The sequence below is a fragment of the Anas acuta genome, chromosome 8 (assembly GCF_963932015.1).
Source record: "Anas acuta chromosome 8, bAnaAcu1.1, whole genome shotgun sequence".
Classification (NCBI taxonomy): domain Eukaryota; kingdom Metazoa; phylum Chordata; class Aves; order Anseriformes; family Anatidae; genus Anas; species Anas acuta.
In genome coordinates, this window is record NC_088986.1 from 28,282,640 (window position 1) to 28,302,125 (window position 19,486).

General features: G+C 35.3%; 1 protein-coding gene across 8 annotated transcripts in view; it reads left to right on the top strand.

The window, feature by feature from the left end:
• The window catches only part of COL11A1 (collagen type XI alpha 1 chain), a 142,868-nt gene that overhangs the window by 21,902 nt on the left and 101,480 nt on the right, over positions 1 to 19,486 (top strand). For all 8 annotated transcript variants that reach the window (XM_068691307.1, XM_068691305.1, XM_068691309.1 and 5 more), the window contains exons 4-5: positions 46 to 208; positions 11,733 to 11,861. In XM_068691307.1, the coding sequence (XP_068547408.1) occupies positions 46 to 208; positions 11,733 to 11,861 (292 nt within the window). The remainder of the gene's footprint in view (positions 1 to 45; positions 209 to 11,732; positions 11,862 to 19,486) is intronic.

Consider the following 19,486-nt stretch of genomic DNA (forward strand, 5'->3'; position numbering starts at 1 on the left):
CCTACTCTTAAAAACAGAAATTAAAGAAGAATTATGTTTTACTAGGTGGCATCGAGTAGCCATTAGCGTGGAGAAGAAAAGTGTTACAATGATCATTGACTGTAACAAAAAAACTACAAAACCTCTGGAAAGAAGTGACAAAACCATTGTGGACACCAATGGCATTACTGTCTTTGGAACCAGGATTCTGGACGAAGAAGTTTTTGAGGTAAAAATCAATATGGAACAAATGGAATTGAGTAATTTATTTTTGCAGATTAGTTAATGCAGGTTAGAATAAACTTTGAATGGCAAAGTTGATATAACATAGAAACTGTTTTTTTAGAACCTGTTAGGATAGGCTGAAATGAAAGAGCATTAAACAAAGTGTCTGTCTTGTTGGAAAATATGATGCATTTTTCTGTTCTTTAGATCATGTTGTATCTGGAATGAGTTTATTTTATTGTCTTTCTGCCTGGTATTGAGATACCTGAGGTATTTAGGAGACTTAATCTGGCAAAGTTGAGTAGTATTGAGTAGTATGATACTATGAGATGATACTATTTTAGTTCTGTCTCTCTGAAGTAGTTACAGATATTCGTGCATTCTAACAGCATTTGGGAGAGGGGTGGAAGGACCTGGAAAGCTTTCTGTGTAATGTGAATCTCTTATATTGTTTATCCCACTTATTAATCTTTCCAGTAACTGGAACATACTTTGGCAATCAGGACATATATGTTTCCATCATTTACTGGCCAAGAAGTACATATAGGAAGGGTAAAATGCCTCTAAGGAAGTATGTGACTGCCAATCATGAGGCCTTTTTAGGTAGAATTCTTATGTCAATGATTATTTTTGCAGGCTAATAATGAAACTTCTCTAAACCTACAGTATCAAGTTTCTGTTATAATATTATTATGCAACAATCAAAGCTATCAAGGGTAAATTAGAACTGAACAATAAGAAAATATAGATCAGTAGTTAACTTCATATACAGGACATCTGTGTTCTATAAACACACAGATGCAATCCTGGCTTTAAGGAGTGTATATGCTTGAGAAGCTGTATATGTATCAAGGGAGAAATAAGAACTGTGAGTGTAACACTGTGGCATTGTTTCCTTGAATTTTCCTGGATGTGACAAAACATGAATGTTTCTGAGTAGGAGAATTTCTGGGATGTCTTAATGGGTTAAACAGTGTGAAACACATTTGGTATTGACAGCCTAATTTATCTGGAGTCAACAGTAAAGTTTGCACATCATAGGAACATTATTTTCCCTTTGAAGATGAATTCTACAGCTGCCTGATCTGGTGTGGAGCAAGCATTTTTGGTCTCCACTTGTGATAATTACTTGAAATTTTCATTTGTATTTCTTTCTTGGGTCAGAGACCATGTGCCACAATATGTATATTTGGGGAAAAAAAAAAAATCAAAATAGGTGCAAGGATTAAAAAAAAAGAAGCCAGTGATCCACTGTGAAATTTTTAATTGTAATCTTCACAGACTTGACAAATCAGTCCTTCAGTTCCATCTGAGACCCACTGAGAAGAAAGATGGTTTTGGACTCCCAACATAAATAGCACAGCTGTCTAATGCCAGTTTACAGGCTGAATCTCGACATTCAGCACTGAGAACAGCAACATTTCCACCATTTCCGTCACTGTAGATTTCCAGATTCCTTCAATGATTAATTTCCTTACATACATAATTGTGTCCCTTTTCTGCTTTGTTACCCAGAGAAACTAGTGACGTTCTTGTAAGGTTGTTCTTGCAATTGGAGGTTAAGATTTAGTCCGAAGTCTCTTAAACTGGCAACTTACAGTTCTGTTGGGATAGATTTCTGCTTTCTGTTTTACTGTAGGGCCCATGTTATTATTTTACTGTAGGGCCCATATTTATAAAGATTCAAGTCAAGTAACAGTGAACATATGTACCTAGAAAAGTATGTGTTGAAAATATGCAATTGGAATGTCCCTCAAAAGTTAAACAAACTCCTATATCATATAGAGTTTTAATTATATGCATCCTCCAACTTCTTGCAATGCAGCCTAGTTCTTTCTGAGCTCATCACATTTTTTTTCTACTCTACACAGATAGCCCTCCTGTTTTATCAACAGGACTTTATTCATCCTTTAGCCACTGCTGCTAAAGTGTCCAACACTTAGGGCTCTTCCCTGGATTTTGTTTCCTGCTCAAGTCTCCTAGTTGTCTTAAATGCTTCATTCATCACATTCATGATAAAAATGATGTCTGGTGGTTCCATGGCTCTGCTTGGTAGTTCTGTGTTGTGAACCCTGCTGTATCTTGAAGCCAGAACAGGCAATGAACAAACACATGAAAACAACAACAAAGAACAACATGTCTTATCCTACGCACATGAAATTTTGGAAATGGGTTTATTTCATTTTTTTCATCTCAGAGTTAAGAATACCATGAGCAAAAACCTCCAGTACAGGGTACAACTTCTTTCTGTTCTGCCTAGCTTAGTCATACTGGTTTTCGTTGTTTTATTCTCTTATATAAGATGTTAGACTGAGGCTTTGATCTTCAAAGCCAAACTTGTTAAAATCTACAGGTCAGAAAATAATACCCATATTGTATTTATCAAACATTTATGTATCAAAATGAAGTCACCTGTCTGGTGTCAGGGTACAGTGGTTTCTCTATTTGTGCTATGTAAAGTTGTGCTGTATTCACATTCATTGACATTTGCTCAATATCCCAAGCATACCAGCTGTCCAGAGATCAGGTAGGTCACCACTGAAAGGGGAAAAGGAACTGAATAATGACCTAACAGGCCATGATAAATGACTATCCAGTTTTCTAATTTAGTATATGAAACAAAATTAATATTCCTTGGTAAGTTAGCCTACTAGTGCTAAAGCTAAGAGGCATCTGTTGTGAGTGCTTATGAGTTGCCCTGGTGCTCATCATGCTCAGTTAATATGGAAATCAACATGATGTTACAAAAAAAGGTACTGGATGTAAGCAAGCATTGGCATCAGGTGCATACAAATGCTTGAGAAACAAAGAGTAAACTGAATGTGTCTTAAAATGACAATTATAATTCAGTTTCTAGAAAGCATTACTAATTTCCAAATTATGAGGCCTTCACTTACACTGCTAAGCACTTGCTTGCTGAAGTGGGTCTCCTGCTATCAGTGGTACTAATTTATAAATGCTTGTTTTTATATGGCTGATGGAGTATACTTCAATCTTTTAGACATTGTTTGAAATTAATGTCATATGTTTTCAAAAGCATAGTCCACGGAAGTATGGTTCATAATTATCTCATGTAAAGAATACCTACCTGTAGCATACAAATATATACCCCCCCTCCAAAAAAAAAAAAAATGGTGTATGGCATCCAGTAAAATAATTTAATGATTTTGAATTATGTCCATTGAAATGTGTTTTTAGCTTAAATAGTCAATAAAAAGCAGGGATCTTTTTATTCCTTGCCAGCTTTAAGGATTTGTCACTCTTCATTTAGCACTGTTGGTGTGAACAATACAACAGGTATTTTGTTACTAACTAACACAGTTGTTATGCAGATAATTCCCTAGAGAGACTGTCTTTCAAAAACTCCTTGGGTGTCAGACTGATACAATGATTGTATTGGCACTATGCTACAAATAACAAGCCAAAACCTGATGTATGTAACTCTGATTTAAAGCCAATAAAAGTTTTAACCACACACAGTTTGCAATAACAAATCCTTGTGGTAATCCTTATTAACAAAGAGTGTAGATTTTGAATCTGGTCTCATGGAAAAAAAAAAATCATACACTTATGTATAACGTAAGAGTCCTTTAATAACCTGAGTGAGCATTTGAAGTTGTGGTGATAATTCTTGGACAACAAAATGATTTAACCTATCAGTCCATTTAGATGAGTAATCATACTTCATACTTTTCTAAGGATGGTAATTCCCCAGTGCAAAAGAGCAGAAAGGCCACTTGGCAGTGTGCATGTTCTGTGTAGATGGCAGCAGTAGTAGAATCGGTAGAGTTTTAACTAGCTGACCAAAACTGCTGCACAACTAAAGTAGAATGGGAAAGGTAGCCAAAAATAAAAATCCCTGAAGGCATGTGGTATGAATGAGGCGTTAACAGTATCCTCTGTCTTACACCATCCTGTTGAGCTGTACTACTACCTTATGTAGACATAGCCAAAGTGATTCCTTGGTTATGTGTCACCTTTGATAATTGATATTGGCCAACTAAATGTTTAGTGTCAGTCAGACAAAAAAAAAAAAGTTCAATGTAAATGGAACAAACAGTGCAATAGTTTCCAGGCAAAAATATTTGGAAGCATCCTTCTAGCTATCAACATGAGAGAACTGGCCAACTTTCAGTGTTAGGAGAAAAAGAAAAACAAAAGCAAAACAAAATAAATAAACAACAACAAAAAAGCAAACTGTTTCCATTTAAGAAGCACCCAATAAAAAAAGCTAAGTTTCTTCCAAAAGCTTATTATTTGGGTTATTTGTTTCTTTTATTTATTTTTTTTAAATCTGAAAGAATGGTAATTTAGTGGTTTTTGTTTGTTTTTTTTTTGTTTTTTGTTTTTTTTTTAATATACTATTACCAATCTTATGCAGGATGGGAAAAAAAAGTCAATACTTTTTTTTCCTGTGTTTTCCTTCCTTACTTTTAAAAGCAGAGTCAGGGAAGTTCAAGTTAATTTTCAAGACATGAAAGCTGATTGTTGCATCAGCTTCAGGGAATTTTACAGATTGGATTTGTTATCACCTCATTTGATATTGTGTGTAATACACATTTAAGTTTTAAAGAACAGCTATAGATGAGGTTTCAAAGATAAGCAACAATGTAAAAGATTTGCAGGTGTTTCATCCAGAAAATAGGATGTCCTTCTCGGGTCTTTAGACACACTTCATCTTATTTCTCTTGTGGGAGTATTTCTGTACAGCATTAAGCAACAGTCACGTATTCTGTATATATGTGTATGTTACGTACATATGCTTTATATGCAGGCATAGTAATAAGATCTCTCGGCCAAGAGTTCAATAGGGTTTGTTCTGTGAACAGCCATGTTTTGAAGGTTAAAATTTATAATTGAATACATTAACCTATTTCTTAACCAAACTGAATATATGCTACTGTAACCATAAGGTTTCAAAGAATCAAGAAGACATTGATTTCTATGGAAACTTTGACTTGTACAAGATTCTGCATTCACAATATATTGCTTTTACAGTGTTTCATTCTGGCAGGCTCTAAATGTCTTTCTCTAGCTATATTGTGAATTGGGCCTGGGTTATGGAATATTATAGTAAGGGCCCCTGGAATTCCTCAATCCCTCAAATCTTTGCAGGAAGATTAAATGAATTCTGCAGCAGGTTTTTCTAGGTTCTGTAGTAATAACATCCAAGCTGTCTAGACTTTTGTTCTTTTGAGTCTATAGTTGTACTGTCACATAACTAATTAAAGAAAGTTGGCACATATACACAGGTTACAGTTTCTGGTCATTTACTGAAGAGTCTACCCTGGAAGCCTTAGGTTTTAACCATCATATGAAAAATTAAGGATATTGATGTTCATAGCACTGGTCATGTTATTCTTATCTCCATTTAGGTAGTTGTATTTAAAATCTAATTATCCATATAAGCATGTAAGAAGTTCTTATTTTGTCCAGGATATGAATCTTGAGAGTTCCTTCTGAGCCTTTGATATGTAAATCATACATTTAAGTAATTCCTGCATTATTTTAATTCCTGTGTTATTTTTCTTTTTTTTTTTTCAGTTCAGTTGGAAGAAGAAAAATATTTTTTTTCTGATTATTTTATAATAAGAAACTGCAACTTGATTTCTAAGCTCTCGTCCTGTCACATTGTTATGCAGTATCCTAGGTGTGTAACTGAAAAGCAGGCTTGTTTTTAGAAATTATTTAAAAACAAACAAACAAAAAAATCACCACCACATTTTGTGAAGTTTACTCCTGTGAAAAGGTCCTGCAGAGTTTCTCAAGAAATATTTACCTCATATTCCTTGGATAAAGGTCACTTTCACCTTGCAGTTATTGTTTTTTTTTAAGCTTCCTGTAACAGAGATGTGCCAAACATCTGTCTGTACAACTGAACTGTCTACAGTTCTTGCAGAGCTAGGGAAATAGACTATATAAACATTTTAATACTGGAAGGAGAAAAATAAACACACACACACAAAATAAACACGAGTTTTAGCTCTAATTCATTCACAAGGCATGATTGCCCTTACAGCCTTGTAAAAACTTCATACTTTCACATTTTTAATAATGCTGGCAGATGATATTAGAGATGGTTCTCATCAATGAACCAATGACCTTTAGTTGATAAAGAGACTGTAAATGGACTACATTATGGTTGTAGTTCTCTAATATACCATATTTAGAAAGTATTAGTAATATTATATAGTTAAGAGGAAAAGAGAATTTTCTTTAATGCTTCAATAAAATATATAATAAAGATAAGATTTATTAAGTCATAATTAAGATAATAAGGAGCCATTAACATTTATTGCTTATAATGATATAATAACATTCCTTACGACTGAGACCCTCAATGATTTACAGCATTGAGAGTCAGACACTGTATCTAATTGTCAATTTTCTTTATAATTTTCTTTATTCTAACATTTCTGTGGCATCTAACAAAAGTTCTGAAAAGGTAGAATCAAATATAAGGATAACTATCATGAGGCTAACCAAAGCAATAATTACAAGAGAAATTTAATCTGTAAAATTGGGAAGAGAACATGGCAATCTATTGCTTTCCTTCAAATTGTCTCCATTTCATTTTTTATTAGACAAATTGTCTTTTTTTTTTTTGTGTGTTCTGAAGTGTTTGATATTAGGAGTGTTTTCAGTGTAGATAGCTCACCCAGTTCATTAACTACTCAGTGAGGTGTGTTTTTTCTACCAAACCTGGAAATACCTGTACAGAAACTCTTATTCTGTGATGTCACCGTGGAATGTCTGACATTCACAGATGAATTTTCAACAGCTGAATTAACCACATACTTATTCATAGCTGAGCTGTTCCTTGTTGTAGAAAAATTAGAGTGAGTGTGCAAATGCTCCAATAGGAACATTCAACAAATTTGAGCATATTCTCCCACCCTTGAAGCCCTGAAGTCTTGTTCTTCACATTTGCTTTGGCATGCCACAAAGACACTCTAAAGTAGCGAAAGTTTCCTCAGATCTAATCAAATCCTTTCAACAGTCTTGGAGCACTCTGCAAAGAGCAGCTTACTTGATGCAGTACCTTTTGGAGTAATGCCACAAAAGTAATCTCTCTGTATTGTGTTTGCATACTAGGTGTAACTGATGGGTACATTATTTTATGATTCTCAGGAAGATTATTCCATATAACCATGAGACTGAGACTGGTTCAAAAGACCGTGATTTTAATTATGTGCACATCCCCAAAATGCTAAAACATGCATAGTTTTAAACCATTTCTGCACCGTATTGGGATAGATTACTCAATTACACATTGAATTTGTGAGTTTTGTATTGTATTTGACACCAACTTTGTGTCTATTTCAATAAAGTATTTACGATCCAAACTGAATGTTAAATCTCCAATTTGACCCATTTTAGTTAAAAGAGGTACTTCTACCTTTTAATGTTAGGTAGACTTAACTACATTGCTGAATGTTTCCTTTTACCTGTGGGCAATTTAGGCAGAGATCTAGATCTCAACTTTCTTATTTCCAATATGCAAGTAACGTTAAATATCCAATAAACAATGCTTAAAAACCATTATAATAATTGTTATCCAGGATAAAAATTGTTGTAAGGAAACACATTTTTCTTCTAAATAGGCTGTCAGCACTTTTCCAGACAAATTAAACAATGCACATTGTTAGAAACAGTAAGATGAAAAAGTGGCTGTGTATTTGTCTGATGCCTCACCAGAAGTTCTCTATCCCAGCCTTTTACTTTCACTGACGTCTAGTCCTCCTGGAAGACTGACTCAATAGTGTCAGCAAACAGTTGACTTGTAAAATGCACTATATATCATCTGTAGATCTTTTCATATTTGTAGATAACAGATTGTAATCCAGAATTAGTTGTGATGTTAGGAACAAGCCCATCTCCTGACACGTCTCCTCTTACTACTCTGCCCTCTCTTATTCTCGTACATCAGGGATTTCTAATTCTTTCCCTGCTTTTGTGTCCAGCCATTCCCATTGCTGGGAACATCACATAATATCCCCACAAAGGAATCAGTAACTTTTATTGGTTTTGAAAATTAACTTCCTTTATTTCAATGTATTTTGCTTGGATTTTGTAAAATTTGGTGGAGAACAAGAAGGATTATGAAACTTTGTTTACTGCACTACTTTATTTTGCATCTTATCCTTAATTTTATGGTAAAATAAATGAAACTTCTACTAAAGAGAAAAAAAATAACTCAACTGAATTCACTGGAATTGGTTAACTTTTTTTTTCTAGTATATATGCTTTCAGGCTTATTTGTCTCGTTAGAACCTCAGCTTTCCTTTTCTGGGAATAATCCATGATGAGGAAGCTTATGAAATTGCTTGAGCAGACTACACCAACAAAGGTAGTCATGACAATTTCATAGGGAAGGAAATGGAACTATTCTATACAGACAGTTGCCTTTTTATGCTTTTTTTTTTTCTTTTCTGTATACATTTTTCAGAGTACTGCTAGTTGCTTTAAGGATGCTCAAATGTATTTGTGAATCTTACCCCTTTTTCCTATCTCCTTCCTCATCTGTTTTCCCTCTGTCTCTCATAATTTGTGTGAGAATTCCTTACATCACATAAGTTTTATAAAAGAGTAATATTATGCCCATATGCATACGTGTTTAGGTACCTCACTGTTAATTTAGAGGTTAATTATTCAAATTTTTATTAACCCATGACTTCATTTATTCATATTTTCACTTAAAGTTTTTGGGGCTTGTGCAGGCATTAAGTGCCTAATTCATGACTCCAGGTCTTAAAGTATAGCCATATTAAGTCTTTGTAATTTCTTCACAAAGAGCTTTCTACAATTCAATTTCAGCCTCACAAAGTCAAGACTTCAAGAGGTTAAAATCAAAGAACATATTTGTGACTGATGTAATTCTGTGAAAATTTCTCAAAAAAAAAAAAAAAAAGTGTAGATTTGTCAGACAAATACCTGTGACTACCTGATGACTAAGTCACAATAGTGAAATCCACAATAATTTATGTGGAACTCTGTGTGCTGAGATGACTGATTTGATCTGAAAGGAAAGCTCTTCACTGACTAGTGAATCTGCATTGTCAATGCATCACATACAAATACTCAAAAAAGCTATTTAATTAGCAAAGACAAAATTGAAAACAAGCCAATAAACAAAAAAAAAAAAAAAAACACAAAACAAACAAAAAAAAACAAAACAAAAAAAAACACAACTGAAAAACAGTGCTTTTATAGGAGATCTTGAAAGAAAAAGAGGAAAATTAGCATTTGAGATGCCAAATATAAAATCAATCAGTTCCTTAGTTAACTTATCACACATGAATAGCCAGTAGCATTTCATGTATAATATGCGAGACTTCTGAGGGCCTCCCTCTATGTGGACCCATGACAGGCAGACAGGCGGGGCTGGGAAGTACAGTCAATGGATCAGGAACAGCTTTAAGCAATTAGGGACATCTAAGCCAAGTGGTAACAGCATGCTGAGTGCTTCTTGCAAGCACACAATCCAACAAAAGCCAGTGCCAAAATTCCATGGCATTCAAGATCAGCACAAAGCAAGCTCCAACAAAATACTGGCTATCTTCCCCTGACTGGGTTCTCTTAGCATATTGTACTAAACAGACATCAGTGTCAGGAGCAGTTTCTGCATTACTTACGTTAGCTGGCACACTGTGTACTGTACACTGGTCTGTATGGGCAACTTAGAAAGCTGCGTATGTTCAGGGGCATACAGCAAGACAAGGACATGAGCTCAACAGATAGGGGGCTCCACGTATCCTTCGGTAGTGGTTGGTCAAAAAGAGTTACCACTTCTGTCTTTTGGTTGCTAGTTCTTTATATCTTATTCCTCTACTTCACGTAGTTTTAATTTGGCTGGGTGAAAGAGGAAGGGCAGAGCATTTTGAATCACTCAGTGGTAGAGAAAGGGATTACATAGCCCAGACTGACTGACTATGGGATGTCTCAAAGCATTCAGCTGTACTCCTGAGGGATTTGTATAAAGAATCAACAGGGAAATTTCTCTATACGTACAGCAGGTCTTGTAGGAAGGTGTCCAACTAAGGAAGCATTAATGAGCAGAGATAAAATGAAAGAGACAGCCCAGCACCACTGATATGGGAACAGATATTAATCTGAGAAACACTTAACTATGTAAAGTAAAATGAGTTGAGAGTGTTATAGCAAACAGATTTGTAATGTATAGCCATTATATGCTAAGAAATTAAGTATTTCATATTTTATGTTAAGATAGTAAAATATAGAACTAGGAAAATAGGAGAGAGTTTTGATTTTAATTTTTTTTTTTCAATTAGGGTTTTCTATGCTTGTTTCTGTCATTTCTCTTTTTGAAAGGAAGGAGCATTCCAAACTATGCTTTCCTATTTTAAGATATTCTCCAGTTTTGATAATTTGTTAAAGGGTGCTATTCTGAGAGGTTTAAAGTGATTTTGGAAATATTGAGGTAATTTTGAATTTTTCTAGTTCTACATTTCCACCAGTTATGATGTTTTCTCCATACAGAAAGAACATGCAGAAGTATACTAACAAAGTTATTCCTTTACCCTCTTCTTGCTAAAAAGAAAATTAAATTACATTAGAAGTATATAAAAGCTTAACACACACCCCCTTCCTTATGGGGAAATACAGTGGGAGATTGAAGTTAATGTGTTTTGACCTAGAACATGTGCCAATTTTCAACAACCTTATTTTTATGACAGCATTTGAAGCTCCTGAATGAGGAAATTTATAGTGGAAATCTTGGCAGGAATTTACCTAACACTGTTTAAATGGTACCACTATGTTAAGAAATACACTGAATACCAGACAGCTTTCTGTGGAAAATGATAAACATAAAAAAAAAACATACAAGGCCACTGTAGGGGACCTCAGCAAAGCCATTTTTATTATCCAGAATAGTGGGTCTCTTTAGTATGATGTTTTTTTTACACATGATATATGGGCATAGAGAAGAAAATAACATTTGTTAGCTATATTTTTTTTTTCAACAAACTATATATTGTGTATTTACACAGTGCTTACCTCTTTACTTTTTATTCCAAGAACTGTGTGTCTGGTACAGCCTTTTTTATTTTATTTCCCCTCATTTTTTAGAGTTCAGATGTGATGGAAACTCTCAGAATTATACTGTTGATCACTTGCATGCTGAGCTGCATGCTGGTAGTAGGAAGTGCCCTGAATTAAATCTTAGGAATTTAGACTGGTTCCCAGTGAAGAAGTAAACAAACAGCATGAAAATGATGGAGCAGGAGTTACACCTTCCACCCTCTCCTTTCCAAGCCGGACAGCATGTTCAGCCAGAATTTTACACTTAGTCCTGTTAACTATAATTAGGATGTCATTCAGAACAGTTGAAAAAATTAAGTAGATAAGTTGCATATAAACACAAATGTTAATATAATATTTAATAAATATATAATGCACCTAGTTTTGTTTTCTAAATGAAAAGTCTTCTGATGAACTGTAGACAACCTTTGTTGTTTTTTATTTATTTTTATTTTTTAATTTAATCTGTATATGCTTTCCTGCAGGGTGAGATCCAGCAGCTGTTGATTATAGCTGACCCCAGAGCTGCATATGACTATTGTGAGCATTATAGCCCAGACTGTGATTCCCCGGTGCCCAATGCTGCTCAGGCTCAAGATCCTCAAGTTGATGAGGTGAGTAATCAGTCACATATTACGAGATTTATTGCACATTAGTGGTTGTGCTGGATACACATTACCCAGGGAGCATTTAATTACAGCTAAATGGCATGCATTGTTCCAGACATGAGGAAGGAGGGTTGCAGGAGTACATTAGTTTTTGCTATGCACTCATTTATGTCGAGCGTTTGAAGGAACTTATCACATTGGTATTTGAATAACCAGTTTGCTCAACAGAGTTGAACTGTGATTCTTTAAAGAGGATAACAATACACATTTGCCAAGTTGTACCTATTTGTTCCCCCTGTGTACTGTTGGGATTTTGCTGGTGATGAGTGAAAACCCTCAAATACCACAGTTGAAAGATATGGGTTATATGAGTATTCTGGAACTGTGAAATATTTCTGCTAGAATTGTCGTGTATTCTAATGAGCTGTGACCAGTACATAAATGCAAGTACACACAATTATTTTGGCTAGCTCCACTGGTGGTAGCAGGTAAATGTCAACAGGGATGAAATAGAATCTGATTTTTTTTTTCCTCAGGCAATGAAAAATGTTCACAGAAAATATTTGTCACTGTAGACAGGTCTCACAACCATAAACTAAGTAATTTACTAACAGCAAGACAGTCCCTTAGATTAGACCTCTCATGCATAAGGTCATACATTTTCCATATACTTGGAATAATATTGTTCTCGTACTTCTGCTGCGAAGAAGAAAGCTTTTGCAAAAGGTAGCTAGTCTTAATTGAACTTGGCTCTGGATAGTTGGTATGCACTCAACTAACTGTGTGTGATCTGATGGGTTGTTGTTACTGATTGCTCAGGAGATCAGTATTAAAAACTTGTTGAATTGTTCTCAGATGACTGCTTTGAGCCAATTTTGAGACAGAACTTTTCCTAAATGTATTTATTTGCTGTTACTATTTATTCCATCTGACTGAAAATCATGTCATCAGTTGTAAATGTCCACGTGGCCCAGAACTTACATGTAGTTTAAAGGGACTCCCACATTCATTGCACTTGGGGTGCAGTTCAAGATGTGTCAATTACACATTGGCAGAGGCCTTCACATTACATTATGGTACATGAAGTCTTTTCTGTCTGTGAGTGCTATTTAAACCTTCTGTCTGTGTGGTTGGCTATGCGTCTCCATGCGTCTCCTTTTGTGTTCCAAAATAGATCAGGCTGAAAGCACATTGTTGGTGTTTTATGGGAAGAAAACAAAAGATCTTTTTTTTTTTTTCCTCGTCATTTAATTTTAAAGTTATTTGAGATTTTTGCTGGGGAACTCTTCTGGGCTTTGCTGCTGTGCATCTTGGGACTCAGATCCTTTTTCTGTTTCCTGTGTGAAGACCTGGAAGGTTTGAATAGGCTAGTGCTTTGCTATTTTGAAGTAAGACCAAAGAGGAGTCAGTCTAATAAACTGCTTTTTTGGGGAAAGGTTGTTAAAATCATCCCTTGTTATATTTCTTTAACAGGAATATATCTTAATACTTAAAATATATTAACTAAGTGGGATGTACTGTCATATCCAAACTGACATCAAATCCTAAGTAGATGTTAACATGTCTTAAACATATTGTAGGTACTTGTTTGCTTTGACCACTACTGATGGCAATAATGGTTCCTGTTCTTCAGTGTAATGCACGTGGACAAGGCTTGGAATTCACAGAAACCAGTTGGGATCAGACAGTAGATTCAGAGTCTATTCCTTTGATTAAACAGGAATGAATAATTGTGAATAATTAAATTGTTAATAATTCAATTATTAACAACGAATACAGGTGAATTATTAGAGTGTAATTTAGTCTTTCTAAAGGATGTACAACATGAATAAAATAGAGCAGGGACCATAAAGGATGCTAAATCTCCTGCAGTCAAATATTATGCTTATATGTAAATATATTGAAGCTGTTTAACACTAGCATCAGTTGAGAGAACACTCATTTGAAGATCAAAAGAAAAATAAGCCTTAATATAATTATAAATTCTATGTTTATTCACATATTATGTGCATATCATATAGAATGCCTAGTTACATATCGGATATCTGTTGAAAACAGTCTGTGAGCACCAAACAGGGAAAGGGAACCATAAAGCAATTGGTACAGTTCTCCTTGAGCTTCGTGAATAGACTTAATCTAGCTTCGTGAATAGACTTAATCTATAGCCCAATGAAGGAGCCACTGAAGTCAGGAAATATCTTACTATTAAGTTCAGCAGCAATTGCAAAAATGTTCCTGGAGTTAGTGTTTTTAATGAATTTTTTCTATATTTTTTTTTTTTTACCCTGTGGTTACACATAGTTTCTGGGGGCACCTACAGAGGGGAAAAAAATAAAAAAAGGAAAAAAATTAAAGGTCTTAATTTGTAACGTAATATATTTAAGTCAGTTTAAAAAAAAAAAGTGAAGTTTTTTTTTTTTTAAGTGGTGAACCACCATTTCTGTTTGTTTCCATTTATTGTTCTGAGTGGTGGCTGAATCCCTTTGCTTTCTGAACTGAAGACACAATTTTCTTTTGCTATCTGTGAGTTTATAACATAAGTATGTATGAATATTGTCAACATAGTCAATGAATCTTTTTTGACATGCATAATAGTAATCTGAAGTAATCACATCCTCAATATTTGAGGTGTGGTGAATGTAAAATAGGTTAACTGACAGACTGAATTGCCCCAAATAACATATTTTTCTTCTAAAGGATAATAAAGCAGCTTATTAATGTAGGCTACTTCATAATTTTTTGAGAAGCCCAGAGAAGCTGTGGATGCCCCACCAGTGGAATTGTTTGAGGCCAGATTGGATGGGGCTGTGAGCAACCTGGTCTGGTGGGAAGTGTCCCTGCCTATGGCAGGGGGGTTGGAATCAGATGATCTTTAAGGTCCCTTACAACCCAAATCACGCTATGATTCTGTGTATGAATAAATCTATGATTTTTTTATTTTTATTTTTTTAGAACTGTTGATTGCAAGGTTAATTCAAAAATGTATTAAAATGTATTATGTATGTAAATGTATTAAAAGATATATAATTACAGGTGGTCTATTAAAAGTTTGATAGTGATACCTGATATAATTTGTAGACTTAGACTTTCATAAAGCCTCTAATTTGTCAACATGGAGTGTCTGGTTTAAAAAAAAAAAAAAGCCATTGTATGATGAGGATAAAATACTTGACAAACAGATCCAAACCTGGCTGCCTTATTTCAGAAACTGCTATAAGAAGAGTACCATCTCTGAGTTAACTTTTTAGTGGAGTTTAAGAGATGTGCTAGCAGTATAAAAGTAAGACGCTATTCAAATTTGTCATACTCTTGATATTGCAAAGTGGTAGATAGTGATGATAATACAACTAAAGGCCAAGTTACACACATAGAAGAAAACAAAGAAATGTAGGGCAAATCTAGAGAACTGTATAAACACACAGGGCAATGCAGCCTGCTTTCATGTGATCACAAAAGCACCTTTTGCATGCTGCTGATTGTCCCCACCTATGGGCTTCATCTCCTGCTTGACCAGTGAAAGCAATTTTGGAGGTATATGGTCTACCAGACTGGGATCCTAATCACGATGAAAGCCAACATGAAGATTTTACTGTTTGGCTAGACTGATTTCCTGGTTTGATCTTCCATGTTTTCACAAAAACTGTTCTGATAGACAGGAGGAAGTGAGAATACCAATCTAAAAACTAGGAAGGATTGTGGCTTTCAGTGTCAGTTTTGGCTTAAGCCAGCAGAACCTTAAAATAGCTATTGGATGGTACCCTCAGAAGACTGGATATTCAAGTTGGGAAAGTTTGCACTCAAAGCAAAAGTGTAGCATAAAAGGGCAGCACATCTTGGTTTGTAAACAAAGGAATGAGAATACAGATCACAGAATCACAGAATAGTTGGGCAGTCTTACTCAGATGTAATGTTTCTTCTTTTATGCCGTTGATTAAAACTTTTACTGGAACATCACAGATCGTCTTGGTGTTTAGTCACCAAAACAAATATTGCAAAAATGGAAATGATTCTGATAAAAGCTACAGAATTGTAGAAATTTAGGGAACTGTAAAACTCAGTGCGATTGACCAGTCCACGTAATTACAAAAACTTGACAGGTTCCTCAGCATATGCAAAGAACCTTCACAAGAAGAAAATATGGACTGCAGACAGATGGAGGGAAAATAAAGAGAAGGAAAGTCTGATCCTTTCAGATAGGAAAGGATTGACTAAGCTTTTTAGCAATGAAAGAACAGATGACCAACATGGTGTATCTCCAGTTATCTTCAAACTGAGGATAGATTGATGCCCTTTTGAAAGATAAGTTTAAGGAAATGTCATTTAAGTTTCGGTTGGCTCAGTTACAGGGTAACTGAGAAGTATTGAAGTCTGAAAGCATAAAGGAGTTAGTCAAGATGATCTAATAGTCCCTTCTGGCTTTACATCTCTGGGCCTTTGAATTATTGCCGACCAGAAAAAGAAACTGATATGTGGTTTAGAGAAAAGAGTTAAATTATGTGATTGCAGAGCTTATTACTGTGTTTCCAGCATTGACTACAAAACACAAAGGAAGTGGTTGGCTTTTGTCCATGAAATAATAAATCACTTTTGTAGAGTTGCACCTAAGAAGCTAAGGAGGATTTCTCTTGATATCACACATTACTATAGTCTCCTGGCACGTCCATAGCCTGAGAATGCAGTTATTGTAAAAAGCTGGATGATTTTTAAACCAGTAAAGTAACAGCTGGAAAGATGGTTTTGGCTAAGAAGATGTAGGTTTAAAGGCAAGATCCACAAAAGTACTTTGTTTAACTGAGTGTAATTAACATTGCTTTAGGCAATACTTGCTTCTGCAAAGGAGCAAACAGCCAAATGTAGAAGAAAATTTAAAATACCAAAGGTTGTGGTTTTGTGAGCATTTCTTTCACTAGCAGTGCTGGCTTAAATGCATTCTTTCCTTCTCTGTACTCATTTTCATCCCATGCCATCCTCCCAGCTCAGCTGGCAGAGTTGATCATGCATCTGTGGGGGGCAAGGGCTAAGATATTTCATCTAGACTAAAAATAATCTGTCAACCATAAAATGGAGGAAAATAATGAAATGTATTTATGGATTATAATAGAATATTCTGTAGAATTAATTGCCACAGTAAATGAGCCTGAGGCTCACATTATTGCATGATCAAGAGTATAATAGAATCATTAAGGTTGGAAAAGACCTTCAAAATCACTTGATCCAGCCATACCCTACCACCACAATCACCTGCTAGACTATGTTCCTAAGCACCACATTCAGCCATTCCTTGAACACTCCCAGGGCTGATGACTTCACCACCTAAGTAGGCAACCCATTCCTGCACCTGACTACTCTTACTGAGAAGAAATGTCTCCTAATTTTCAATCTGAACCTCCCCTGGCACAACTTGAGGCCATTCCTTCTAGTTATATCATTAGTTAGCTGTGAGAAGAGGCTGACCCCCCAGCTCCCCACACATTATTTTCAGGTAGTTATAGAGAGCAATAAGGTCTCCCCTGAGCCTCCTCTTCTCCAGGTTAAACAATCCCAGTTCCCTCAGCCGCTCCTTACAGGACTGGTGTTCCAGGCCCTTCACCAGCTTTGTAGCCCTAATAATAGTTGCATTTGAAACCAAGTTGGGGTTTGTCTCAAATGGATTAGCTTAAAAGGTTGACTCTGTTTTCATAAGTAGATTTATCGAACGCTAATTTAGAATTAGAGTGACCTTACTGATGATCTCAAATGCTGCACTGAATTTTTCTTTTTGCATATTCTTTTCACATTAGGATCAGATTTAAAATGCAATTTGGGTCATGCAGCAGAGAACATTTCAATTCCTACTTTCTACTTGCGGGTTCCCTTCATCCCTAAATTAAGTGCTGGGGTCATCCTAAATCAAGTTGAGGAAGAATCAACCATTTCACAATGGGATTCACAAAACCAGCAAACTCAAAGACATTGACCTAGCCAGCCTACAAATGGAGGGCGTATCTTAAATTCCACCCTGCTCTACAGGCTTTTTCAGCTGTGCTATTCTGATCCCTAGGCTATACTCATACCTGCCTAAGGTCAACCTCCTGCCTTCTCTCCCGTCATTTCTCCCGTCCTATGGTGGGGGTTAGGTAGGAGTGATCTAAGGACTTCAAGGTCCTTGGACTGTGCGTTGGAGCTGGATACTGTATCTCCCATTCCATTTTAATTGCATCAGCTGCTTTCTGGATTCAAGTAGCTGTGATACATGTCTAAACAAGGTCCATTTAACTGGGTAAGCTTTGACTACCTTTTGTGTATAGGCTCTGCAGAAATCTGTTGAATTTGGCTGTTTGCCAGGACTGTGGGGTTTTCTGTGAGCAGTTTAGGCCCAGCCATTAGAACAGAAATTCACATGGGTGACTTTCATCTGCAGAATGCTTTTATTCCTCTGTGTTTATGTCGTTTCATCAGACCTAAGTGTCATTCAGTTTGGAATTTGAAAACATGAAAGTGCTAGAGTAATAATAAATAGGTTAACAGTTGTATCCACACACTTTATTTTTTTCTTTATTATCATTTATTTCCACTTTGAAGACACGCTTTAACTGAAATAAGTGTATAGCTTACTTGCAGATAGCTAGGTATGAATCTCCATAACTTTTCAAGTACAGAATGATGACCTCAGCTGTTACCTCTACACCAAAAATTGTTGCCTAGTAGTTACTTAAAAAATTGTGCTTCTGGAGGAAAAAGAAAGGGTATCCGAGTGTAGAAAATAGTCATACTTGAATACAGCAAGGGAGAGAACTTCCCAAATGGAAGCACCAAACCAAATTATTACTTGATGAGCACAACTCTCAGTTCTCAGAAATTCCAAGCAAAGTCATTGTATTTGATTTACAATAGGGTTGAGGCTGCCAAATCTTCTGAGGAACGTACTATATCCTGAAATATATTCATTAAGTGTTGAATATTATTATCTTCTGTCAAAAGAGAGTAGCTAAGGAGTTCAGATTTTTTGGGTACAATTAAATAGCTTTTGAATAGGGATAATTAAACCACAAACAAATTGGCCGAGAACTTTAGAATATAATCATAATAGTGCATTTAGCATTATTTCAGTCTAGTGTGACAGTCCTTTGACCATGCAAATTTTGGAGGGTTTTTAGGTAAAGAAAGCAAAGTAAGGCACAAAGACCTGCAAACAAGTAGGCAGAGGAAATGAGCAAGAAATGAGTTCTCTGCACTAGACTGTTATCCTTCCATCTTAGAATTTTACAACAACAAAATCTGATGGTTAACAATATTGATTGAATGTCTGAATGAAATGTTGGCATGAATTACTATGGAGCTACTGGTAGTATCCATTCGTATACATTGCATGGTTTATGAAGATACTGGCAAGTTTGGTGAAAGTGTATTTGGGAGAAAAGAACCTTCTGTGTTGTTTTTATTTAAGCTTCTTGCTCTATTCTGCTGTTTGTTTGTTTGTTTTCCCTAGAGATTGTTTTTTTTTTTTTTTTATACTGAGGCTTATTATTATTATTATTGCTATTTCAGTAATCATTGCATTTGTTTCATGCTGAACATATAATTAGATTTTAAGAATCAAATATGGAAATGAAATTACATTAAAAAATGTCAGTAATACTTTTCCTCAGGAA